Source organism: Balaenoptera physalus (assembly GCF_965194825.1).
Source record: "Balaenoptera physalus genome assembly, chromosome: 20".
Classification (NCBI taxonomy): domain Eukaryota; kingdom Metazoa; phylum Chordata; class Mammalia; order Artiodactyla; family Balaenopteridae; genus Balaenoptera; species Balaenoptera physalus.
This window is the reverse complement of record NC_138901.1, coordinates 43,979,390-44,006,022: the sequence shown is the minus strand read 5'-3', so window position 1 is coordinate 44,006,022 and position 26,633 is coordinate 43,979,390. Positions and strand designations below refer to the sequence as shown.

The 26,633-nt window shown below is 37.8% G+C and overlaps 1 protein-coding gene across 4 annotated transcripts in view; it reads left to right on the top strand.

Moving 5' to 3' along the window:
* AP2B1 (adaptor related protein complex 2 subunit beta 1) overlaps positions 1-26,633 on the top strand; it is a 118,107-nt gene that overhangs the window by 3,293 nt on the left and 88,181 nt on the right. For 2 of the 4 annotated variants that reach the window (XM_082439966.1, XM_082439963.1), the window contains exons 1-5: positions 1,516-1,837; positions 7,566-7,625; positions 11,770-11,875; positions 14,708-14,843; positions 16,548-16,793. In XM_082439966.1, coding sequence (XP_082296092.1) covers positions 7,589-7,625; positions 11,770-11,875; positions 14,708-14,843; positions 16,548-16,793 — 525 coding nt within the window. In that variant the 5' untranslated portion in view covers positions 1,516-1,837; positions 7,566-7,588. Of the gene's footprint in view, positions 1-1,515; positions 1,838-1,927; positions 2,021-7,565; positions 7,626-11,769; positions 11,876-14,707; positions 14,844-16,547; positions 16,794-26,633 lie in introns of those variants that run through there. The other 2 variants (XM_082439965.1, XM_082439964.1) reach the window with 2 other exon arrangements.

Here is a 26,633-nt window from a genome sequence, read left to right as displayed (position 1 = left end):
AATCATAGCAAATATTTACATAGTCCATACTATGTGCAGGCATAGTTCTAAGTGCTTTACATACACGAATTCATTTCATTCTTGTAATAATATTATGATTGGATATTAGTATTTCTCCCATTTTATAGATGAGAAAACTAAAGAGCAAAGAAATGGGGAAAACTGGGAGAAGGATAGGTTCTGTACAAATTAGGAAACGAGGAGCTGTTGAAAGTTTTTGAACTGGGGAGAGGTAGGAATCAAAGATTTTTCTGGTGGCATCTCTTTACAAAATCCACCTCTGTCTTCTGTGAGTTGTACCTGGAACCACATTTTTTAAACAGCCCCCCCATACTCTTATGATTTGCTTAATTTGGGTGGACCATATGTGCAGACTTACCCATCAGTGTGGTTAGCAATTTGGTGGTGAAGTTTGGGGACTAGATCAAGGCTAGAGATAGATATTTTGGAGTCATATGGGTAGGAAAAATGATTGAACCCATGGTATTGCTAAAGGGATAGTGTAAAGAAAATGTATGAGTATAGAACTTAAAAAAAAAATGCTTGTTACTTTCTCCCTCAGATACCGTCCTATATCTCTTCTCTTTCAGCCATACTTTCTTACGGAGTTAATCTGTTTTCATTTCCTTACCTCCCATTTATCTTCAAACTTCTGCAGCATGGCTTTTGCCTTCATTATCTCTGCTGATGGTCTCAGCAATGACATCAAAGACCTTTGTGCTGCTAAATCCTTGGACACTTTTCGGCCCTTCCTCCTTTTCTCTATAGCAACTGTTATTGTTGACCACTCACTCATACATTTATCCCTTCAACAAATTTTGGGGAGGGGGCGGCTAGGCCTCAGAGATATAGTATATAGTTCCTATACTTTCATAGAACTCTAAAAACGTCCTAAATGATTATGACCACCTGCCTTTTCTTCTACCTCTCTACTTCTCAGTCCCCTTTGCACTTTGGTTTCCCAACTTCTGCCTCGGGCTCTCATTCTTCACATTCCTCCTCTTCTTTTTTGGTTAAAGACTTTATTATTACTTAGAGCAGTTTTAGGTGGTAAGTTTTCATTTTGAGGGGAAGGTACAGAGATATCTAGGTCTTGGTTTCTGAAAGGAACTTACTTTTGTGTAAGCACGCCTATTACATGCTGGGCGCCTTACCTACTTTAAGCTTCACAAGCTGAAGAGTTATATCACTGGCTTTATTTCACAAGTAAGACTAAGGCTGAGGAGACGTTAAGTAACTTTCCTAATCACATTCAGGACAGGGATTCGATCTCAGATGGATTCAAACTCAGATCTGAGGCCATGTCAACCTCTTTTCCTTGCACCACTCTCCTCCAGTCCCACACCCTTGTATGGTCTTGGGCTGGATCACCATTGTCCACATTCCTGAACTGGCCAGGGAAATTAGCTGGGGGTTTTTTTTTGTTGTTTTTTTAAGAAAACAGGGTGTTTCACTATCCCTATGTGTAAGTTTTTAGAGAACTCTTGTGCGAGGAAACAAATCCAGGGAATGTCAGCTTGTTTAATAGATCCATTCCGATAGTCAGTGAACTTCCTCGGAGGCCCGGACCTCAGGTCGCTTCCCGACTGCGCAAAATTTTTCCGTCTCCAAGGCGGCAGAGATGACCGCCTTTCTGGTTCTCCCGCGCGCCTGGATGACGTCACACGGCGAGGCTGTCTGACGTCAGAGTTTCCTGTCCACCATCTTTGTCCCTGGCAAAGTGGGTTTTGCGCAGTGGCTTAGACCTGGAGAAGGAGTCGTGACGTGCAGGAAACCATTACAACACCGCTCGGGCCGTGCTCTCTGGCCGCTGCTGCCACCCCTGCCCTTGCCTCCGGTGAGTTCAGGGCGGCTAACTTTGGGGTGTGTCCCTCTTTCATGGGGAAGGGGGCCAGGCTTGGTTGGAGACGGGCGGAGGAGAGGAATCTTAGGAGCGTGACCGTTGAAGATGGAGTGAGCCGTCGGGTGTGACCGTTGTGAGGAAGAGGGTTGGAGAAAGGGACTCCACCGCTGGAGCGGGGTGAGGGAATCCTCGGGGTGGCAGCTGGGAGTTGGGGGGCACTGGGGGAAAGATATGTTCGAAGTGGGGGGTTAGGAGGGCCAGAGGCCAGGGGTGTGGCCGGTAGAGACTGGAGGCCGAGGGGAGAACCTTCTACCCGGTTTGGCGTCGTTCACTGAGAGGCTGGGACGTGTCCAGGTACCAGAAGGGGAAAGGGGTTCCCCCAAAGTTTTGCTCATAGATGGGCAGACCTCGCCTGTCTTCTGTAATTTGAGGTTGAGACACCTCTGCCTCACCTCGTAATGGAGGAACATATCCCTAGAATCTTGACCATCTGGGGAAAGAAGAGGAATTCCTGACATTGGAGAAGGGGAAGAGAAACCTCCAGAATTGACCCGATGTGAGAGAGGGGAAAGCAAGTGGGAGTAAATCTTAGCCCGGAGATTTTTCTTTCTGGTCTTAGTAGGAACGGTCTGGTTTGAGAAAGACTGTAGATTAAGACAGAGGTAAAGAAACTGGAACTTCCTGTTATTCCATATTCTTTGAATCCAAAGAATTGATTCATGCTCTTTGTTTTCAGAGCACTGAAAACAGTGCCCATTTGGGGGGCAGACTTTTTTTTAACTCACCTGGCTGCTTCATTATGAAGCAGTGTGAATAAAGTGTGAATGCTTCATTAAACTTTGACTTTTAAGAAGTGTTTTTTAAATGCCAAACACTTATAATCATGTGGTTTAAAAAAGAAAGTAAAGAAAACTCAATAAGTCTTAGAAAAGGAAGAATGACAAAGAAAGTGGTCTCAGTGAGGAACAATTTAAATTATTAATCACCTCCCTGGTATAATTCTGTTGCTTAGCCTCAGGGTACACTTACAAAGTCATAATAGAAAGCAGCAGATGAAGGAGATGCAGCTGTACAAGAAAACGTGTAACACATTCCAATGATGACTAAGCGTGGTGGTAAGATGAGAACTGTTTGCAGGTATCTTAATAATTTTAAACTCCCAAAGAAGCAGAAAGTATAGTGTTCTGCAAATAGCCTCACTGAAAATTGGGTGGTAAAGTTAATACAAAGCTAACATTCTGTGGCTTAAGAGACTCAAGAAAGTCCAGTTCTTCCATCTTTTTTTTTCTTCTTTAACACACCCGTATTTTAAAATATTACGAACCAAGCTGAACAGGGAACGAATTAGGTAGGACGCATTTTCCTTTCTTCCTTCTTTTCTCTCCTTCCAGGCATAAGTTTTCCAGAGTTTATTTCAGTTAAGAATTGGATGTAAAACTTCAGAGCTTTTTTTCTTACCGGATAATGTTAACAAATTACTTTGTGGTCACTTTTAAAAGGAAATTGCAGGTGTGTCTGTTGTAATGAGTTGTCTGCTGTCATTTCTTATGCAATAAATGATACCTGAAGATGCCATTGTCTTTGCATTATTGAAATATCTGATTAGCATCTCTCACCCTTGTAATGAAAGATTGCTGAAGTGACCTTTCTGCTTTATAATTTGGTCAACTGTTCACTTTTTCCCTACCAGCACCAACTGTGTAAAGTCCTACTTTTTGCGAAGAGGGGATTTAGTGGCCTTGCCAACTCTAATTTAGCTGCCATTTCCCAGAGAGCCATTTGAAATTAAGACCCTATTAATTTTTTTCTGGCCTTATTCTCTCTACGGGCACCGGAAGGAGGGAGGAATAGTTGAGAAGGGACTTTCACAACCTATATTTAGTAGAAACTAGGTTATGTTAAATCTAGATGTATAATCCTGTACAGGGAGACCTTTTCTGAAATGCAGTGACATCATACTCTGGACTAGGGAAGTTAGAGTGATTGTGGTTTTGACTGGCAGCATTATTTTTTTTTTTAACAATGTCCTGAGGTCATACCTCAGGTCCTCAGAACAGCCGGTGACTTCTCTAGTTTGATCTGGTAAAAAGGTAGTGTGACTTCCAACTCCATGATGGCTTGGCTTTGCCCTGCCCTGGGACTCTCCTGAGGAATAAATTCCCCCGCAGCTCCCAGAAGGAACTTGATTTTTGAGGCTCTTCAGCAAATACTTGACTTATTCTTTGAACTCTATCTTGGCTGCTTTTTCTTTGGCTTCTAAAGCAGACAACAGTTTTCACCATCCTATGTTTTAGAGAATCTGACTATATTCATCTCTGGTGTGTGATTAAGAGTGTCTCATTTAAAAAAAAAAAAAAGTGTCTCATTAAAAAATATATATAGGGACTTCCCTGGTGGTGCAGTGGTTAAGAATCCGCCTGCCAATGCAGGGGACACGGGTTTGATCCCTGGTGTGGGAAGATTCCACATGCCACGGAGCAACTAAGCCCGTGCGCCACAACTACTGACCCCACGCGTTGCAGCTGCTGAAGCCCACGCACTCTGGGGCCCATGTGCTGCAACTGCTGAGCCTGTGTCCTGCAACTAATGAAGCCCGCGCACCGCAACGAAGAGTAGCCCCCGCTCGCCACAACTGGAGAAAGCCCACGTGCAGCAACGAAGACTCAACGCAGCCAAAAAATACATACATATGCAATATTTTGAGGTGAAATTCACATAACATAAAATTAACCATTTTAGAGTGAGCAGTTTGGTGGCATTTGGTACATTCACAGTGTTGTGCAACCCCGCCTCTTCTCATTTGTTTTTGTTTAGTCTAGTTTATATTTTTGGGGAATTTCTTTTGGCTTAAGTCAGGAACTGACATGATAAAATGTTGCTCTGCCAATATGTGTAAGGGATATTTCATTACTGTTTTGTGTAGGACAGTGCGAGATAAGAGAGTGGTATGTTTCTCCTTTCTCTTTAAAAGCAGGGGTTCTTAATTTAGGGTCTAAGATTGTGTACTTGATTCTCTCCTCTTCCCTGAAATTTTGTGGGCTGGCACATTATTCTCTAGTTAAGAACTTAGTGCTCACAATGTAAAAGGACAGAAATCTATTCCTTGATGATGAAATTTGTTAGGGGAAGTAATGAAATGTGTGGGTCACTAATAAAGGTACGATTTAAGACTAGGTTAATTTAATGTTTAACAGATTGTGCTGAAATTTTCTGTTAAAAATTTAATATATGTGAATGTGTATGAGAGCTTTAGAAAACAGAACGATTTGGGGGCCCTTTTTCAAAGAAACAGTGAGAAATCCAAGCAGCTTTTGTCTTTAAATCTTAAGCAAGTTTTAAGTTTTGATGATCCCAAAGGATTAGAGTGGCGTAACAACATCCTGGATAGACCATAATGGCCTTGAGCTATGGCCCTCCTGTCAGGCTCTAGTACTGTAATCATTTCTGTATACTGGTTTTCCTCTTTGTATATATAAGTTCTTAGATGATAACTTCAGCTTTATTCCAGGTCTTTTTTTTTTAAATTAATTAATTAATTTATGGCTGTGTTGGGTCTTCGTTGTTGTGCGCGGGCTTTCTCTCGTTGCGGTGTGTGTGGGCTTCTCATTGCGGTGGCTTCTCTTGTTGCGGAGCACGGGCTCTAGGCTTGTGGGCTTCAGTAGTTGTGGCATGTGTGCTCAGTAGTTGTGGCTCACAGGCTCAGTAGTTGTGGCACATGGGCTTAATTGCTCCATGGCATGTGGGATCTTCCTGGACCAGGGCTCAAACCCACATCCCCTGCATTGGCAGGCGGATTCTTAACCACTGCACCACCAGGGAAGTCCCTATTCCAGGTCTTTTATGTGAAGGACTCCTTTCTTCAGTTTGCCTACTTCACATTTAGTTTACATTGTGAATGGATTAAATGATTAAATGGATTAAAAGATTATAATTCTTTGAATTTTAGCTAGAAAAGACATGAAAATACTACATAAGACAAGCCTCTGTTACAGGCTCACTTTAAATTATAACAAATAGTGTCAAATCAGAAATTTCTGTATTCTATAATGATTTGTGTGAGTTCTAGCTCACTTCTTTTAACAAGGTAAATTCAGTGAAATTCTTGTACAACCTAAAGTACTATTGTATAAGGATCAGTGCTATAAACATTAAGTAGCTCCTTGGAAAGATAACAAATGAGTCTAATTTCCCTTAAATAGTCCAAGTAGTACATTTTAGAGAAGAAATTTGAGCCAACCTTTTTTCATTATTTTATGGTTTTCTGGCTTTTTTCCTTAATTGCATTGATTTGTTGAGTGCTTAGGTCTTTTTTCTCAGATCCGTAATTACCATTGTTTGTGGAGGTATTATCACTCAAGTTTGCCAAATATATTATCACTCATGTTGTTTTGACCAGAAAATAATGAGTAGGTGCCAGGGCATCTATCCAAAATTTGGTGATAAGTATTAGTAATGATGGTGGTCAGTTAGAAGATAATCATTTTTTTTAAAAATTATTTATTTGGTTGTGTCGGGTCTTGGTTGTGGCAGGCGGGCTCCTTAGTTGAGGCTCGCTGGCTCCTTAGTTGTGTCATGCGAACTCTTAGTTGCGGCACGCACGTGGGATCTAGTTCCTGGACCAGGGATCGAACCTGGGCCACCTGCTTTGGGAGCACAGAGTCTTAACCACTGTGCCACCAGGGAAATCCCAGAAGATACTCATTTTTGAGTGCAGCAGGAATATTATTAAAAGAAAAATTTAATGTATTTAAAGAAGTCAGGTACATTGGACAAAATCTTAGGGTTTCTCAAATCAGAAAACATTGTCTCATTATTTGGGGAGAAATGTGATCAGTCCATGCTGTTTTTGTTTTACCAGTGGAGCCTTATGTCAACTGGATTAATTCTGGAAATTGGAACAGAAAAGTTAAAGTTGAAGCTGGGATCCATGTTCTTTTAAGTTTTAACACCAGTTCTGATTCTCTTTAGTACTCAGTGTGACTGAACAAATATCTCAGTTTTTTGCATTGTTTTTAACTGTAAACTGATATTTTTTATTTTGGGGAATACTCGGGGGAATTGTAGGTTGTTGGAAATATGAAATCCATAATTTAAAAAAAATCCATGCATAACACCTCTCTAGATGTTTGCCTCTCTAGGTGTTTGTCATGAAAGAGTATTGTCCTACTAATCTAGACTTTTCTTTTTTTTCTAAAAGAAATTCCTTTTATTGATAGTTGCATGTAATGGTGAATAGGTTGATAAAATTTTTTTCTCTTTCAGTTTTACTCTGCTTCAGAATATATGTCTTGGAGTGACTCCATCTTGAGGCGGGGAAGTAAATCAGATTTGCTTTAACGGAAAGTAATGGGGAGATCTTTTGAAACAAACTTTTCCGTATTTTAAATATTGGAGTGACTAACTGAAGATGTATTTATAAAAAGATGTAGCTTTAGGTCTTGGAGGCTCTGAGGAGATAATTGTGGATAAAATCATAAAACTATGATAGGTTCAGATTATCACTCTATTCCATTAGGCCTTTGGATTTTGTTCCAATTAGCTTTTGAGGCAAGGATTACGTTCTTAATTATCCTTGCATCCCTTTGGATCACCAGTGATGGTGGTAAGGATGAAGATACTTTCTGAATGCAGAAAGTCTTGTATATAAATGATCTTAAAATTAGTTGAATGCCTTGCTGGACATAAGTAACTTGGATAAAGGAATTCTTTTCTCTTGTTGTAGGTGCACATTAAAGATCCACAACCATGACTGACTCCAAGTACTTCACAACCAATAAAAAAGGTGAGTATGAGAACCTGATCACAGCCTATTTTGAAGATTCTTCAAAAGTCGTGGTGTAAGATTGTTCCAAGTAGAATGCTCCTGACCTCTTGAGACATGCATGTCTTGGACCATCTCATTGGGGATATTCTACAGAAAAGTGTATTGAGTAAATTATTAAAGTATGGGTTTTTAAAGATATGGTTGTGGTGCACATCATTTTGACTTGAAGGTTTTAGTGAAAGGAAAAGATCCAAGATTGATCCGTTGAAGATTGATAGATCTGAGGAGGGTAAAAGGAAGAAACACATTTATTTTCTCTTTTTTAAAAAAATTGAGTGTACTTGGTTTACAATGTTGTGTTCGTTTCTGGTGCACAGCAAAGTGATTCAGTTGTGTGTGTGTGTATATATGTATGTGTGTGTGTATATATATATATGTATACATATATATATTCTTTTTCAGATTCTTTCCCATTATAGGTTATTACAAGATATTGAATATAGTTCCCTGTGCTATACAGTAGGACCTTGTCATTTATTTAACATACACTAGTTTGTATCTGCTAATCCCAAGGTCCTGATTTATCCCTTCCTCCCCTCCCGTTTGGTAACCATAAGTTTATTTTCTATGTGAGTGTTTCTGTTTTGTAGATAAGTCCATTTGTATGATTTTTTAGATTCCACGTAAAAGTGATACCATATATTTGTCTTTCTTCGTCTGACTTACTTCACTTAGTATGGTAATCTCTGGGTCCATCCATGTTCCTGAAAATGGCAGTATTTCATTCTTTTTTATGGCTGAATAATACTCCATAGTATATATAAACCATATCTTCTTTATCCATTCATCTGTGGATGGACACTTAGGTTGCTTCCATGTCCTGACTATTGTAAATAGTGCTGCTGTGAACATTGGGGTGCATGTATCTTTTCGAATTAGAATTTTCTCTGGATATATGCCCAAGAGTGGGTTTGTTGGATCATATGGTAACTCTAGTTTTTTAAGGAACTTCCATACTGTTTTCCATAGTGGTTGCACCAAATTCTTTTATTTTTTACTTGGAAATAAACATTTTATTACAAGGAGTACTACTAAAGCAATACAGCAATAAAAAGTAAAAATGAAAGTTCTCTCCCTCCCTATTCCTGTTCCTGACGGGAACTTGGTATGTATCCTCAATCTTTTCTATGCATGTATTAATACATATGATTTTCAAAAATTTTAACAAAAAATGATTATGTGAAACAATGCATGGAAATTTGATATTTTCTTATCCTTCTATGCATGATGATTTCATACCATCATTTCTGAATTATGGCTGCCAAAAGGCATAATCTCAGTGTAATCATGAGGGAACACCCATGACAGCTGAGGGTGTTCTATAAAATGACTGGCCTGTACTTTTTAAAAATGTCATTATCATGAAAGACAAAGGCTGACCAGCTGTTTCAGATTAAAGGAGACTAAAGAGACATGACGGTAAATGTAATGCATGATCCTGCCTTGGATCCTGGCCCAGGGAGGATGGGGGTAAAATTACTATAAAAGACTTTATCAAGATCTTTGAATAAGGTTTATAGATTAGATAATGACAATATATCAATGTTAAATTTCCTGATTTTCATCATTGTATTATAGTTATGTAACATAATTCCTTGTTCTTAGAAATTATACACTGACATATTTAGAGCTAAAGAGACATGATGTCTACAGTTTACTTATTCTCAATGAATCAAAAAAGATGTATAAATATATAAAGAGTATGATAAAGCAAATGTGGCATAATGTTAGCAGATGGGGAATTTTGCAACTTTTCTTTAAGATTAAAATGATTTCAAAAGAAAAAGAAAATGGGAGGGCACACATAGTGGCCTGGAGCACCAGAAAATTTTCTAGAAAGCACAAGCATATTTCTGTCATTTGGAGTTATTTAAGGGTAAACTTCTATTATAATACAGAAAACACCATAGAGAGTTGCTTAATTACATTAGCTACTAGTCCATGGCTCTCAGCCTTGCCTGCACATTGGAATTGCCCAGTGAAGTAAAAGACAGTAGGTGATGTCCAGTCCTACCCCTGCAGATATCCTGATCTCTTTGGTCTGGGATATGGCCTAGACGTGGGGGTTTTTTAAAAGCTCCCCAGAATTTTCTGATGTGTAGCCGAGATTGAGAACTGTTGCTAGCCGCTAGCAATGCTTGGTAGATTTGATTCAGGGGAAAAGGAGGGGGGAAAGATAAGAGTTTAATAAAGCTGTAGTATGTATGAGAGATACCTTGCCTCTGTGCTCCTCCTTGGCTCCACCCAACTTCTTGCTGTTTTTATTGCTTATAGCATACAAAAGCGTTTAGCCCCTTGTCATTCATTTTCAGCTTTTTTTCTGATTCTCTTATCATTCTGAAACGTATTTATTTCTTCTGTTAACATTTTGTGTGCTTCGATGACCAAGATGTTTCTATAATAACACAAAAAGATGTAATTTAAAAACTCACCTAATTTTTCAAACCTTCGCTTATAATGGGTCCTGGTAACCTTTTTTTAATTCAGGGATTTTTATAAAGGTTTGAGACTTACAGATGAATCACAGCTGGATAAATACCCCATTTTAAAAAATGGATAGACTGTGTTCCTTTTACTTCCTGTAACACCCACCAGAACTGCCACTGGAGCATATTCTTTAAATTTATGCTGTTGGAGTTGGAATAATTTCAGTTATATCCTGTTTTGATTCTTCAGCTCCTGCTGATATTCACAATTCAGATTTTCTGAAACCGTGCTGCTTGTCCTTTACTGTTTTTGGAAGTAAATGATGGGAACCCTAAGAGCTGGATTTGGCAGCAGAGGACTTGGAGAAGAGGACAGTGACTCTTTAAAGGGCCCAGCTTTTCTGTCTGTGCTATTTTTGCAGCTGTCAAATAGAAGGGTGATATTTGTAACAGTTTGTTTGCTTTGTTAGCAATGGATTTTGATGTAACAAGCTTTTTTAGTGCTCAAGTTCTGTGCTTCTTACCAGTGCATCCTTCCCATTTAGAGGCTTCAGCAGATCACCTAGTTTGCTGCCCCCACTATTTCTATACTGGTGAATGAGGTTAAAATGAACATCAAGAACAGTCATAAAGGTGGAAGAAAATGAGGCAATACTGTAGATGGAAAGTTGAAGTGACAATAGTCAACTTCTTTTTCGTGGTCTTATAGTATATTTTCTTCTTTCTTTTAAAACCAGTTGAGAGTTGTTAACCTTTTTTCTTATTTCAGCTCCTGCTTTCTGAAATAGGTGAGCCTGGGCCTTAAAATAGTGGTGACAGTCCTGGCATTTCACGGTGCAGGGCCTGAGCAGTCAGTCATTTAAGATTGTACCTTTAGAAATGACTCTGGTTTGTACCATTCTTGAAGCTTCAGGATTATTATTTCTGTTCTTAGATTGATTGAACAGGATAGGGCCTTAAAGCCCATTAACATCTTAAAGTACTAATTAGAGCAGTGATTCTCAACCCTGATTATACATTAGAATCACTTGAGGAAACTTTAAAAAAATATGAACGTAGGAGTTCTACTCCTTGACATTCTGATTTATTTGGTCCAGAGTGGAGCCTGAGCATTGGCATTTCTAGATACTTCCCGGGTAATAGTGTGTAGCCAACGTTGAGAAACTCTGGATTAAAGAGTCGGGAGAAACAGTTCTAAGGCCAGGTCTGTCACTTGCTCACTTGGTGGCCTTTGAGCCTCACTTCTCTGTGGAGTTGAGAGTAGGTGAATGAGGAGTCTCTTCTGGTTTGAAAACATTGATTTGTGAACCTGTTTCCTGCCTACATTTTTTTTTTTCCCAGGACTTTGAAATTCTGACGGGAGATCATCCCTCAGATGCTGTTCTCTCCCCATCGTAGTAAGATATGATGAGGTATCTTTCCTTTTTCCCACTTCTCTGCTTCCTGAGATCTGGCTTACACCTTCCTCTCTGGCCATAACCCCAAAATAGCATCCTTATCAATGGGTTGGTTAATATTCTAGGGATTTGAACTGTACCTATCCTATAATTTTTAAATAATCTTATTTCAGTTGCAGCCCTGCCACTGGTCAGCTGTTGTGGTGTTACTTGCTACATAGTACAGTGTTCTGCTCTAGTTCTCTGATCCTGGGACCTCACCCGTTTGTTGTCTTTTAGGAGAAATCTTTGAATTAAAGGCTGAACTCAACAATGAGAAGAAAGAAAAGAGGAAGGAGGCTGTGAAGAAAGTGATTGCTGCTATGACTGTGGGGAAAGATGTTAGGTAAGGGTAATCTCTTCTGCTTTGCTCATTTTAGACTCTTACTCTATGGCTTTCACTGCTTTTTATTTAAAGCTATTACAGTCAGAACGTATAAGAATGAGTTTGTCTCACTGGAAACATCAGGAAGTGTAGTTGCTTTTATATTAACTCTGTGACTAAGTTTTTTTTGTTTTTTTTAAGAGTGAAATGAGTTTGATTTCACTTGCATACAGATCTAGCATAAAACCTCCTGAGCGCTGACACAGTTACAAATTTGTTGCTGAGGTAGTTTTTAGAAGATGATAAAAATACACTGAGACGCAGAAGCCCATGTGTACTTTAATTGGCTCAAGCCAGTGCCCTCAACTTTACAACTCTGCCTTTAATTGCTGAATTCAAGATGAAAATCAGTGGTAACAAAATCCAAAGGGTCTTTTTTTTTTTCCCCTCCCTTTTTTCCTGTAATTTAGGGAGACCATTTGGAAATAAATAAGGGTTGTCTGCAGGCCCCTGAGGATTCCCGAGATCCTTTCCATGAAATCCATGAAGTCAAAGCTATTCTTGTAATAATACTTAGGTGTTATTTACCCTTTTCACTGTGTTGACATTTGCATGGCTGGTGCCTTAGTGTGAATTAAGGCAGTGGTGCCAAACTGTAAAAGTAGTCATTGTATTCTTCACCATCATGTGCTTGCAGGAAAAAAGGGCAGTTTCACTTAGGACTGTCCTGCATGAAGCACTAAAAATTTATTTCAGTGAACCTTGAACCTTGAGTTCAGGTCTTTTTAATATTCTGTGTGATGAAATAGGAATTAGGCATAAAGTACGTCTACTGCATAGCAAAGTGTGACGGTTGACTTGAAAAAAAGCCCTTGCGCAATTGTTTGACTTGGGAACACCATTTCTTTGTGAAAGAAAGATTGACAGACAGAACTATAGTTAATCAGACTTCAATATTTGGGAGACATTTTATAAAAAATGAACAAAGTGAACCTGTCACTTCAAGGGAAAAAATTTGACAGTAGATAAATTTCAACTTTAAAGTAAAAATCAGAGTGTTGGAAAACTTGTATCTCCCATCGTGAGCTTGATAGCTTCCCAATACTTAGAGATTTTTCTGATGAGATTGGTGGTGAAATTAATGAATGTGATTATTTGCTGCTGTATAATGAAATATGCCACCATAGAGAAGATCTACATAACTCATTGAACCAATATTTTCCAAATGACCAGTGCATACATCACAAAATTATGCATGGGTAAAATATCCATTCAAAATAAGTGATAAAGGAATGGATTTTAGTGCAACCAAGTACAGAAAGTTTATCAATATGGTTTCAGATTCCATATTGTACCTAACTTTTAAGAAACTACCATTTGTGGACTAAAAACAAAAGAAAAAGAAAAACAACCATTTGTCTAGCTTTAATGTATCAAAGAAGAACATCCAGTTATATGAAAAAGCTATTAAAATACTCCTCCATTTTCCAATTTATATACGTGTATGAAGATGGATTTTCTTCTTACACTTCAGCTAAACAACATTCTATAACAGGTTGAATGCAGGAGCACATGTGAGAATCCAGCTATTTTTGTTTAAAGTAGACATTAAAGAGATTGGCAAAAATAAAAACAATGTCATCTTAATTAAAAAAAATAAGTAAAATAGGTAGATTTTTACTTTAAAATATTTATGTTAATATGAAATGCATTGATTTTCCTTCTATTAGTTGGGTCAAATGCTGCTGATAAGAAATGGATGAGTGCAAGAATGCCAAGTAAATTCCAGCATCTAGTGGTGGATGTTAAGGTGTAGTAACTCAAACATCTGAGAAGGTCCTAAGGCTAATGATGACCTTCCTAATGTCATTAAGAAAAGGGGAGTTTAAATTTAAGTGCATTCTATGTCAGGCACAGTGACAGATGCTTTTACTTACAATGTTTTTTATAGTCTTCATATCTTCTGAACTAGAGGTTATTCTGAATTAGAAGTTATTCCATGTTAGAGGTCAAGCAGTGTATACTTGGAGAGGCTAAAGAATAATCCCAAAGTCATATAGCTAGTGGTAATGTAGCCAGGATTCTAACCTAGGGTCTGAGTCCCAATACCTGTTACTGGTCACTTCCTTCATGGGTGTATATATACAATAGAATTTAAATGTGATGTGTACATGGCACACACGTTTAGAACTGTTTCATTTTCTGAAAATGGTTAAAATTTTGAACAAAGGCCCTAATTACCTGAGAACTGTTTTAATAAGGAAACTAACCAAATGAGTTCCCACTGGTCAGGGATGGAAGAATATGTGCATTAAAAAGCATAACATCTGTAGTGCTTTGAACTGCAAAGAATTGATATGAAAAATTACGGGTTTTTTGTGTGACATAGTGATTTTTTAAAAAGTTTGTAAAGATATACACTAAAATATTATATATGAAATGTATGTCCAGGATTTGTTTAGAAATTGTTTAGAGCAACTAGATGGGGTAGGGACTGGGGGAAGGCGAGTGGGTTGAGGTTATGTATGAAACAAGATCGGGTATGTATCAGTATTTGTTTGCAGCTGGGTGATGGATATATGGGTTCATTAAACTGCTGTCTCTACTCTGAAAATTTTCATAGTAAAAAGTTTTTAAAAAATCTATTTTTAGACATCTTCTTGGGACCATTATTATAAATTCTTTAGTAATTAATTTCTGTGGTAAGTATTATCACTAGTGGACATTTGTCCTCACATCAAATCACTTTTTTTTTTTTTTTTCAAATCACTTTTTAAATTAAGGCTGTTTCTTTGTGTTCTGTCCAACAGCCTGGCACCAACATCTGTTCACTTTCCCTTCCTCTTTTCTCAGCTCTCTCTTTCCAGATGTAGTGAATTGTATGCAGACTGACAACCTGGAACTAAAGAAGCTCGTGTATCTCTACTTGATGAACTATGCCAAGAGTCAGCCAGACATGGCCATCATGGCTGTCAACAGCTTTGTGAAGGTAACTTTTTCCCAGGGACTCAAGAACAGTCTCTTCTTCGTCAGAAAACCTTTTCAGAAGTGTCTCTTGGTATGGTTAGTGTCTGCATTGCAAATAAACAACCTCTGTTCCAAAAGAGGGCCTCTAGAGAAGTATTAGCCATTGAGTAGGAATATTCATGATTTAAGCATTCTGTATGCCAGAGTTTGTCATCCAGTTCAGACCATATGGTGAGCCTTCTGTCAGCTGGGCTTGGTGCATCCTTGCCAGGTGGGAGAAGAAAGCCAGGTGAAACCTCACTGTTTTATCTTCCAAGGCTGACAAAGGTTGGGCATATCATTGTAGTGTGAGTAACCTGGGGCTTTACCTATTTTATCTTTGTAGAAATTATGCTTATGGTTCAGAAGTAGTGGAAACTACAGGAGCTACCTTTTAATTTTGTTTTATTGAATAGGTCTTACAATAGTTGATTAACTTTTTTGTTATTGTGGAAATTTTCAAACATATTCAGGTTGAGGGAATAGTATAATAAATTCCTAAATATCTACCTTGTTGTTTCAGTAGTTACCAACCTATGGCCAGTCTTGTTTAACTTAAACTCTCCGTACATGCTTTCCTGACCCCCACCTCCTCTCCTACTGGATGATTTTAAAGCAAATCCCAAACATCTTAAGAATGAAAAGATCATTTAATCAGCTGATCATTAAAGAAAGTCCTTAATATTATTGGATATCCAGTCAGAATTCTCCTATCATTAGATTTGATGAACACAATAATAAGGTTGTTCTTATTAGGGTTTTTGTTTTGTTTTGTTTTGTTTACTTTTTTTTCCTCTGCCTGGAATTTAGTCTACATTAAAAGCAAAAATCAGACAGCATTTCTAAAATTAGCTTCTGTTAAATTGTTTTGGAAAATAAACATGCTTTCTTCCTTCTCATGGAATTTTTGTTCTTTTTCTGTGTTTAGCTACAATGTACAGAATCATTATAACATTTCATTCTTTCTGTCTGGTGATTCATAGATGGATGATATCATTGGAAAGAATTTAGTTTACATTTTTTGGAAGTTAGCGTGTGCATAGGTTTATAATGTTTAAAGGAATTTTTTAATATAGGGCAGTTTAAGGGGTGTTCCTTCTTGGTAAGTGTTCTATTTGTACTGTATTTGGAGGCACTTGCTAGGAAAGGAGAATGTATGTTAATCAGGATTTCAGAGGGCCCTGTCTGCTGCTTCGCACAAGGAACTTATGTTGGGCCCAAACCAGCTTCTAGATTCTCCTTTCCTTTCTTGGCTGTAGGCCCCAGATATCCAGCCCTCTTTTCTCACTGCTTAATATTTGTGGAGTGGGACATATCTTTCCAATTTCTGATTTTTTTCCTGTACCAGAATACAAGCCCAAAGCCCTTTTCTGCTTTTAGTGCAGGTCCAACAATGGCCATGGGGATGGTAACACCAGCTATCTAAGCTTCTACCCAGCTCTGGAATGAATCCTACAGGGCATTTCTTCATTGTGTATGTAAAGCAGTTAAATGAATTCCTAGCCTAAACTCTTAAATAGGCAACTATGGTACTTAGGAAAGGAATCGTATGGGAGATGTGGGTTCTGATGTAGAATGAAACTGGAAGCCTACATTAATTAAATATTCTTTTGTTGCTTATATAAACCAGACTGTTTAGTTTTCTGGTTTATGTACACCTGCAGTTGTCAATGATTGTTGTTTATAGGACTGTGAAGATCCCAATCCTCTGATTCGGGCCTTGGCAGTCAGAACCATGGGGTGCATCCGGGTGGACAAGATTACAGAATATCTCTGCGAGCCCCTCCGCAAGTGCTTAAAGGATGAAGACCCCTATGTTCGGAAGACAGCAGCAGTCTGTGTGGCAAAACTCCATGACATCAATGCCCAAATGGTGGAAGATCAGGGATTTCTGGACTCTCTGCGGGATCTCATAGCAGATTCAAATCCAATGGTAATATGTTTCTGCGTTTATAAGAGAGCAGTATTTAAAATGGGTCCCTTTAAAAAGCATGTTTAAAATAAATTTTATCTTTGGGACATTGAGCCATAGGTTAGCTATGTGAAGCATGACTTCGGTGTGTCCCACAGATGTCTGTCTCACACCCTACACGTTTCTGAGCTGAAAACCAAGTACTAAAATACAAGAGTGTTCTTTTTTTTTTTAATTGAAGTATAGTTGATTTACAATATTGTGTTAGTTTCACATGTACAGCAAAGTGATTCTGTTTTTTATATATATGTATTTTCAGATACATATATATAGATTTGTATAGATTTGTATAGATTATTACAAGATACTGAATATTGTCCCCGTGTTATACAGTAAATCCTGTTGCTTTTCTGTTTTATTTTTTAATTTTTCTAGGTTAATATTTTTATTTTTTATTAAAAATTGTTTTTAATTGAAGTATAGTTGATTTACAGTATTGTGTTAGCACAGCGATTCATATATATATATATGTATATACACACACACACACTTTTTCAGATTCTTTTTCCTTATAGGTTATTATAAAATATTGAGTATAGTTCTCTGCTATACAGTAGGTCCTTGTTGGTTATCTCTCTTATATATAGTAGTGTGTATATGTTAATCCCAACCTCCTAATTTATTTATCCCCCCCCTTTCCCCTTTGGTGACCATAGGTTTGTTTTCTATGTCTGTGAGTCTGTTTCTGTTTTGTATATAGATTCATTTGTATTATTTTTTAGATTCCACATGTAAGTGATATAATATTTGTCTTTCTCTGTCTGACTTACTTCACTTAGTATCATATTCTCCGGGTCCATCCATGTTACTGCAAATGGCAATATTTTGTTCTTTTTTATGGCTAATATTCCATTGTGTGTGTGTGTATATATACACACACACACCCTACATCTTCTTAAACCATTCTTCTGTTGATGGGCATTTGGGTTGTTTCCATGTCTTTGTTTTTTAAAGATTAGACTTTTTAAAAAAATTTAGTTTATTTTATGTATTTATTTGGTTGTGCCGGGTCTTAGTTGCGGCTCGCGGGCTCCTTAGTTGTGGCATGCAAACTCTTAGTTGCGGCATGCGTGTGGGATCTAGTTCCCTGACCAGTGATCGAACCCGGGCCCCCTGCATTGGGAGCGTGGAGTCTTAACCACTGTGCCACCAGGGAAGTCCCTGTTTCCATGTCTTGGCTGTAGTAAATAGTGCTGCTGTGAACATTGGGGTGCATGTATCTAAAATACAAGGGTCTTCAAGCAAATCTTTGTATCATACTTACCCCTGTATTTGCTCAGAAACAAACCGGTTCTTTCATCATTTTCTTAAACTTTACCTTAAAGTTTTGGGACCTTTTATTTCTCCTATTGACATTTTTAATTTCGCCTATATAATGAAGGAGAGTAAGTCTCAAAGTGATACATTGGCTCTGCTAGTAACTGAAGTTCATTTGAATTGAGTGATTGGTCATTAAGTATCATTACTGAGAAGATGGAGGAATTTAGCCACTTTCTCTCCTTTTTTTGCCTAAGGCATTCTTTATGTGGAGGTGAATAACACTGAGCTAATCAGTGGATAACCTCTGAATATTTCACTGTTGAACTTTTTGAAAAAGAGAGTTGGATTTGCTGTGAAACAGACGTGTCTCACTTGCAAATTACCTGCTCAGATCTCTGCTTTGATACTTCATTTGGTTCATCTTACTCTTTGGGTAACCTTGGCTTCTATTTATTATCTTTCAAACTTAGTATCAAGGTCAAAAAATGAAGTAAGCCACATTTTTAAAAAGATACTGTTGTTCTAACTACTATCAGGATTCTTTTAGCCACCTTCTAGGCATAGAAGTGATGTGGGTGTATATGCTTAAACCGTGACTTTACAGGGTATAATCACCACCGTCATTAGAAGATTCAACCCTATGTTTTTCACTCAAGCAGCCCTGTGTGTCACCTTTTTAAAAATTCCATAAAGAAATAAATTTATAAGGCAGTAGTATCTGTTTTTAGAATGTTTAGCTGGTACTAAGTTGTATTTTTGACATTGCTTTTGATTCACTTTGTTATTTTGAGCAAATGTTCTTGAAATTTTCTACCTGAGGACAGATGAGAAGATTGAAAGTGTTTGGGCTTTGCTTTCCAAGTTTTGGGCATCCAGATGAGCAGAATATCATGTACCCTGTGGAAACTTTTAAAATATTCAGTGGGGCTATGAATGTGGAGTGGAGTGAGGTAAAAATGAGTTCTAGCTCATATAGGCAATTCCAGTTCAGGGAGAAAAAGGCATCTTTACACTAATGTAAATTTTTCAAAGCAGAACCTGTAAAATTAGATCATCAAGGGTAAGGGACTAACTGAGGGTTTAGTAAAGGCTTTTTTTTTTTTTTTTTTTTTTGGTACCTCCGTAGCACTTAGAGATCTTTATCCAAATCATTTGAGAGGATGGAACAATTTCTGGAACAAGCCTAATTTGTCTGATTTATTCCAAGTTTTCATTGTAGTAGAAGGGTTGGCTTTTGTCCAGTCCATAGTACTCAAGTAGTATATGTTTGCCATTTATTTATTTATACTTTTCAATATGGGAATTTTCAAACGTATTCAAAATTAGAGTGACTAAATGAAAAAATGAACTCAGTTACCATCACCAGATTCAATAATTATTAATATATGCCAGTTTGTTTTACCTGTTTTCTTCCCCCATCCCCTATCTATATATAGGTAATTTAAAGAGGCTGCACATGAATGGGTCTCTATTTGAATTTAATGTATCATGATATTATAGTAAACTATAATGCTTTTAATAATTCTTAACCTGTTTTTATACAACAAATCAGGAGGTGACTTGGGGAGATTTTCTTAAGTATTTTTGAGAAAACTTTTAGAGAAAATTTAAGGTACTTGGTAGGTTTGTGAGAAACTGTTTCAGGAATGCCTTATGTTTTATTGTATCTTTATTACAGATTTTCCTAGAACAGGTGTCAGCATTAGAGATTAAATTGTTGGACCTACTCCCCTCTAACTAAATAGGAAATTTTTCTTATTCTTGTCAGACTTCTTAGTAGCAAAACTTTTCCCTGATATTGTTTGACGTCTTGCTAGCAAGGTGCCCAGGATACAGAATTTAAGGAGGCATTCATTCTCAGGTGCCCACTCTACCTGCACAAGCCTGAGAGTGGGATACCTCGATTGCCTCACTCTGTCCTGGCCTTATTTTACATACATTCAAATCATTTTTTGAGCTCTGCATTCTTGTTACTTAAGTGAAGAACTGAAAAGCTTGGACTAAGAGATAACCAGCACATATACCCACACGCCTGCTTTCATTCTTGAACTCATACTTTTCATCTCAACTGTATGTCCTGTTATTTTGCCAAAAGTATTATTACCACTGTCTTTAGATCATTGATTTTCCTTTTATCAGTTGGGTCAAATGCTGCTGATAAGAAATGGATGAGTGCAAGAATGTCAAGTAAATTCCAGCATCTAGTGGTAGATGTAAGGTGTAGTGACTCAAACATCTGAGAAGTTCCTAAGGCTAATGATGACCTTCCTAATGTCATTAAGAAAAGGGAAGTTTAAATTTAAGTGCATTCTGTGTCAGGCATAGTGACAGATGCTTTTACTTACAGTGTTTTTTGTAGTCCTCATATCTTCTGAACTAGAGGTTATTCTGAATCAGAAGTTATTCTAGGCCTTGCTCACCTTCTGAGATGGCCCACACTCTGTGGAGTGTGTTTCTCCTTAAATAAATACACTTCTTACCTAAAAAAAAAAAAAAAAAAAGAAGTTATTCCATGTTAGAGATCAAGCAGTGTATACTCGAAGAGGCTAAAGAATAATCCCAAAGTCATACAGCTAGTGGTAATGTAGCCAGGATTCTAACCTAGGTCTGAGTCCCAATACCCATTACTGGTCACTGCCTTCATGAGTATATATATACAACATGTTTAGAACTGTTTCGTTTTCTCAAAATGATTAAAATTTTGAACGGATAAATTATCTGAGAACTGTTTTAATATGGAAATCCTCGAAATCCTCTTAATCTGATGATGGGTATGAGTCCTATTTTACCGTTCTTGAGGGGGAATTTTGTTCCACTTTTTCAGAAGTTGCTCCACATGGTGGCAGCACTGTACCAGCAAATATCAGAACCTCTTGCAAAAGGAATTAATGTTTCTAGGGTGTTCTGCCTTAGTAGTTTTCTTGTACCTCACTTTAGAAGGGCATCCAAGATGTGAAAGCACCAGAACATCTGGAGAAATTACTTTGAAATTGGAGGGTAACATGTTGATAAAAATCTGACTACTCTTGGGGTTATGTTGACCTTCAGGTTGCTTCCTAGTAGTATGCCTTGCTAAAAGTAATAGGACTTTATTATATTTTCATTTCCTGTCTTTTATGGGGGAATCTCACACACCTCATTTTCCTGCAGTTGTTTTTACCATTTTATACTTTAGTTAAAACTGACTTTCCATGAAATACTACTTGAAAGAGAAAAGATAGTTTGAAGTAAAAAAATTCTCACTGTTAAGTCCTAGGTTAACCTCCCTGAGTCTGTTTCCTCTTCTGTAGAGTGAGAGGTACCATCTTAGAGAGTCGTTAAGAGTATTAATTGAGCTCTTGCATAAAAAGCATCTGTGAAAGTGCCTGGCTCATGAGAGTTCATGAGATGATGGCCGCTGCTGCCGTGATTATGAAGTAGGCATTAGGCAAAGGTTAACATTATTGCTACAATATTAATTTAAAGGGTTCTGATCCCTTTGATAGCTATACAGGTTCATATGGTAAAATCTTTCTGAGGGAATTAAAGCTAAACTTATTTCCAGACGCAGATTTATTAGTCCATTATTTTGAAAGTAAACATATTCAGAATGAGGAAGCACTTTGGCACGAGAGGAAAATAGCTCCTGTGATTTCTTCACAAATAATCAGAGTTTTGAAAATTCTGCCTCACTAAATTGGTATTTGCAAAAAAGATACACTTTTAGGTGATAGTGATAATTCTCTAGCTTTTGCCCATGCATTAGGATTTTCCCTCCTTACTGCAGTTTTTCTTTTCTCTCTTAGAGGCGTTTTGAGGTATTCCAACTTCAGTTAATGTTTACACCAGAATCTGCCACTCCAGAGACTCTCTTGACAGCCCCACCACATGTACTTTGCTTTTTGTTTGTGAGCTCAGGTCTCCTAAATCCTTTGGCTCAGGGCCTTAGCCCCTTTGATCTTGTCTTCTAAGCCTTCTCAGTTCTACCATCACTCTGAGAACTGCCCCTGGGAATGCCCTTCTTCCATTGCTCTGTCCTCTCTGTCAAAGCACAGACTACTGAATTAGTTTAAAAAACAAAACAAAAAAAACCCCAGAAACATATTTTTGTTTGCTGAGGGTTTTTCTGCACAAGCAGCATGCTCTCAGAACTTGGCCCAGTATGGCCTTTAGCAACGGTTCTAGTTAAACTGCAGCTTCTTTTAATATGAACTTATTTTGGAAAGCTGTTTTATGAAAAATAACATTTTTTTTCTCAGAAAAAGTATGTATTTTAACCATGTGCTAGCCAGCATGTAGAAGCCACATGAGATTATGACAGTGGTTCTCAACTAGGGGCGATTTTGCTTCCCAGGGGACAGTTGGCATTGTCAGGAAACACTTTTGGATGTCACAACTGATGGGAAGGTTGCTACTGGCATCTAGTAGGTAGAGCTCAAGGATACTTTAAACATCCTGCAGTGCACAGGGAGCCCCCTACAACAACATGAAGGACTAATTTGTTTTAAAAATTTAAATAATGCCTGACATATAGTAAATGCTTAATAAATGACAGCTATTCTTGAGAAACAGATCTAACGTGACGTACTTTCTGATTATTGTAATTTCTATTTAGGCTTTAGAAGGTTTGTGGTGGTTTGCTGTCAGTCTGAGACGATAAATGTTGAAAAACTGAAGTCTCTCTAGATCACTTTGTAAATTTGAGAAGGATTTTTGTCAGAATATGTTTGTTGTCCTCGTGGGCAACGTTAAATCGTCTATTAATGACCTCATTTAATTTAGTACTTTAATTATATGAATTCTGTTATCCCTAAACATATATCAATAAATAGAAGAGTTATAAAATTAAAATATTATACAGAAGCGAAATTAGAAATGCGTAATGCTCTTCATGCCCAGCGTCCATAAAGGAGTACCAGAGCTGGTAGAATTTTAGGCATGTGTGAGAGTGTCAGTATGTGGTAGGCACTGGGTAAGAATGATGTAGGAGGTAACATGTTCACTCAGTCTGTGTCTGGATGCCCCAAGTAAGTAATGTTGTATTTGGTACTAAAAGATGAGTTGCTGGTAATTTCTGCAGGATCGGAGTGTTGAGTAAGTGGAATCATTGGAGGCTGCTCCGTTGTAAGGGCAAGTGCCCATCTCAGTGCTTTTCGGTCTTTAAATTCTTGCAGAGGAAGGAAACAATTTTTGTTTTCCTTTATGATAAACTTTGTGGAGATCTTTTTATGTGTATTCTCACCTTAGGAATTTTAATCATCAGTTTTCATTTTATCAGTTACTACTAACTTAGGTTTGTTTTTTTTTTTTATCTCATTTTGGGGGCGGGTTTTTAGATTTAGAGAAAAGTTGCAAAGACCATACAGAAAGTTCTTATATACCTATCTTCACACAGTTTTACTTAATGTTAACATCTTACATAACCATGGTACCTTTGTCAAAACTAATAAGCGTTGGTACATTACTATAAACTGAAGTACAGACTTTATTTCACCTGTTTCAACACAAATATCCTTTTGCTATTCCAGGATTCAATCCAGCATACCAAATTGCATTTAATCACTTCCTCTTATAAAGAGTTGACTCACTCTTTATGAAAGTATCTCAAAAACAGAAAAGTGCTTTGTAACTGTGAAATTTTTTTTTTTTTTTTTTTTGCTTCAGTACTAACACATGGGGGTTAAAACTCAGGCTCTGAAACCAACCAGACTTGGATTTGTATCCTGGTCTGCCATTCTTAGCTTGGTGGTCTCCCTAAACATCTCAGTATCCTCGTCTACAAAATGGAGATTATAAACAGTGCCTCTATCGTTGGATCGTTGTGAAAAATAAAAGAGGGCTTGCAGAGCACTTAATAGTGAACCTGGTATAGAGTAAGCCCTTAATAATAACAAACGTTTCTTTATTGTATAGTGATCGTGGTGCTGGTTATTAATGATTTTAGAAGGGTTAATATTTCAACGGCAAATTTATTTTTTAAAGGTGTTTAATTCTTTTTTTTAATAAAGCTGTTTTTATTATTTTTATTATTTTTTATAATTTAATTTATTTATTTTTCACTGTGCTGTGTCTTCGTTGCTATGTGCGGGCTTTCTCTAGTTGCGGTGAGCGGGGGCTACTCTTGCTTGCGGTGTGCGGGCTTCTCATTGCATTGGCTTCTCTTGTTGCAGAGCATGGGCTCTGGGCTCGCGGATTTCAGTAGTTATGGCTCTAGAGTGTAGGCTCAGTAGTTGTGGCACACGGGCTTAGTTGCTCTGCGGCATGTGGGACCTTCCCGGACCAGGGGTCAAACCTGTGTCCCCTGCATTGGCAGGCGGATTCTTAACCACTGCGTCACCAGGGAAGTCCCAAAGATACTTAATTCTTTTGTATACATTATTTAAAGCCAGACATTATTTTTTAGGGTGATTCTGAGGGCAGCTTATCTACAAATGAAGCTAAATCTATTTACAATATTACTTAACACATCATTGCAGGATAACTTTTAAAAGATAATTGTTCAAGGATATGCCTAAAGCAGTTTTCTTCGGCAACTTCCTGAAAACTGAATCTGTTGTACATAGTAATTCAGTAGTGTACCGAAAGATCACGGCTTACTCATTTCTTAGTGTCCCTTTTAAAATGATCTCAAGGCTCTCATTTGGCAGGGGATTACTTACTATCAAAAGGGAGATAATGGTGTGATAATAAATTTTTTGGTTTGTTCATGTTGCAGCATGCTTTTGTGTGATTTTAGGGCTGGTGGGCCAAGTAACTCTTGGCTTCTTAGGAGTGCCTTTTGTCCATTTGTAGATATTTATTTGTAGTGTTTTAGCTTTGTGAATATTCGCATTTCATCAGAACACATCTTAAGCTACTTACGTAAGCCCCTTAAGTAAGTAATGAGTTTTATTGAGTCTAATTTTTAAATCTTGTTACCAGATATTCAGACTTTCTTGCTGTAATGGGATGTGTTGACTCCACTAGGTAGATGTGTTCACTTAGCTTCCTCATTCTGGGAAAGAAGATGGGGAAAAAAAACAGAACATTACAGAATGTCATATGTAGTCAGCATATTATTAGTTGGCAGTCTGGACAGTGTCTTGGATTAAAGCATGACTGTGAAATTAACTGGTACCGTATAGTCATTGTATTCTTTTTTTTTTAAATAATACATTTTAAAATTTTTATTTATTTATTTATATTGGCTGTGTTAGGTCTTCATTGCTGCACGCAGGCTTTCTCTAGTTGCGGCAAGCGGGGGCTACTCTTCGTTGCGGTGCGTGGGCTTCTTATTGCGGTGGCTTCTCTTGTTGCAGAGCATGGGCTCTAGGCACGCGGGCTTCAGTAGTTGTGGCATGTGGGCTCAGTAATTGCGGTGCATGGGCTTCAGTAGTTGCAGCACACGGGCTCAGTAGTTGTGGCTCGAGGGCTGTAGAGCGCAGACTCAGTAGTTGCTCCGCGGCATGTGGGATCTTCCCGGACCAGGGATCGAACCCGTGTCCCCTGCATTGGCAGGCAGATTCTTAACCGCTGCGCCACCAGGGAAGTCCGGTCATTGTGTTCTTAAGGAGATGATAATGACTGAAACATGCTTAGAATAAATGCCCTGTGCTTTAATGTGTTATTTGAGGCAAATCCATAAAGAAGAAAGTGAGATTCTGAACTGTCGCTGATTTTCAAGAGGACAAAAGTATACAAATCACCTTTATTTTCCATTATAATAGTTTTGGTCAGTTATTCTACTGCGTTCAATTTATTCAAGTCTTCAGGGGCAGCAGCCAAAAGGATTGTAAATTGAGCGGGAAAATTGAAGTGTTTGTTCAGAGTGTGACCTTGAAGGTCATTGCTAGAAATGAAAGTCTTCTAAATATAGTTAATAGGAGGAAGTCACTATATTGGGAAGTGCTATCTTTCTTGGGTTATGAGGCTATGAAAATGAGTGAAATTAGAGAGGTCATTCAAAGGGACAGGGAAATGTGTGAGAGATTTCTCCTAAAGGAGCTTCTTTCTGTGATACTCCACTCCCAATGTATATCTAGATTTCCTTCTAGAGTTCTTTTTTTACAGGATCATTTTTATTTTAATCATACCCACCGCTCCAGCTTGCTCCTTAAAAATAAAAAAAAATAAAAAAAAATGAGGTCTGGGACTTCCCTGGTGGTCCAGTGGTTAAGACTCCACTTGCAGGGAAGAAGATCCCGCAAGCCGCAGGGCGCAGCCAAAAAATAAAAATAAAAAAAGTAATGTCAAATTTATGTCCTCAGAATTGCTGCATATGAGACAGGGGTAGCTTATAAATCAGATTTTATAGCTGGATAGTAAATCTTGCCTCTTTTAAGTGCTGCTAAGATGTGATTATCTCTGAAATATATAAAGTAGGAGAATACATTTTTCTCCTTGTAATGTTTTGATTATATTATTCTCCCCAGCTCCGATTTTTCTTTCCCTTTCCCCCATTTGAAGTTCACAGCTCTTGGAACTTCTATAAATGCAGGCGGCAGAGTGATTAGTACTCAGACACTAGAATCAGATACAGGCCTTGAGTTTGTATTCAACCATTTTCCCTTTCCAGCTTTGTTG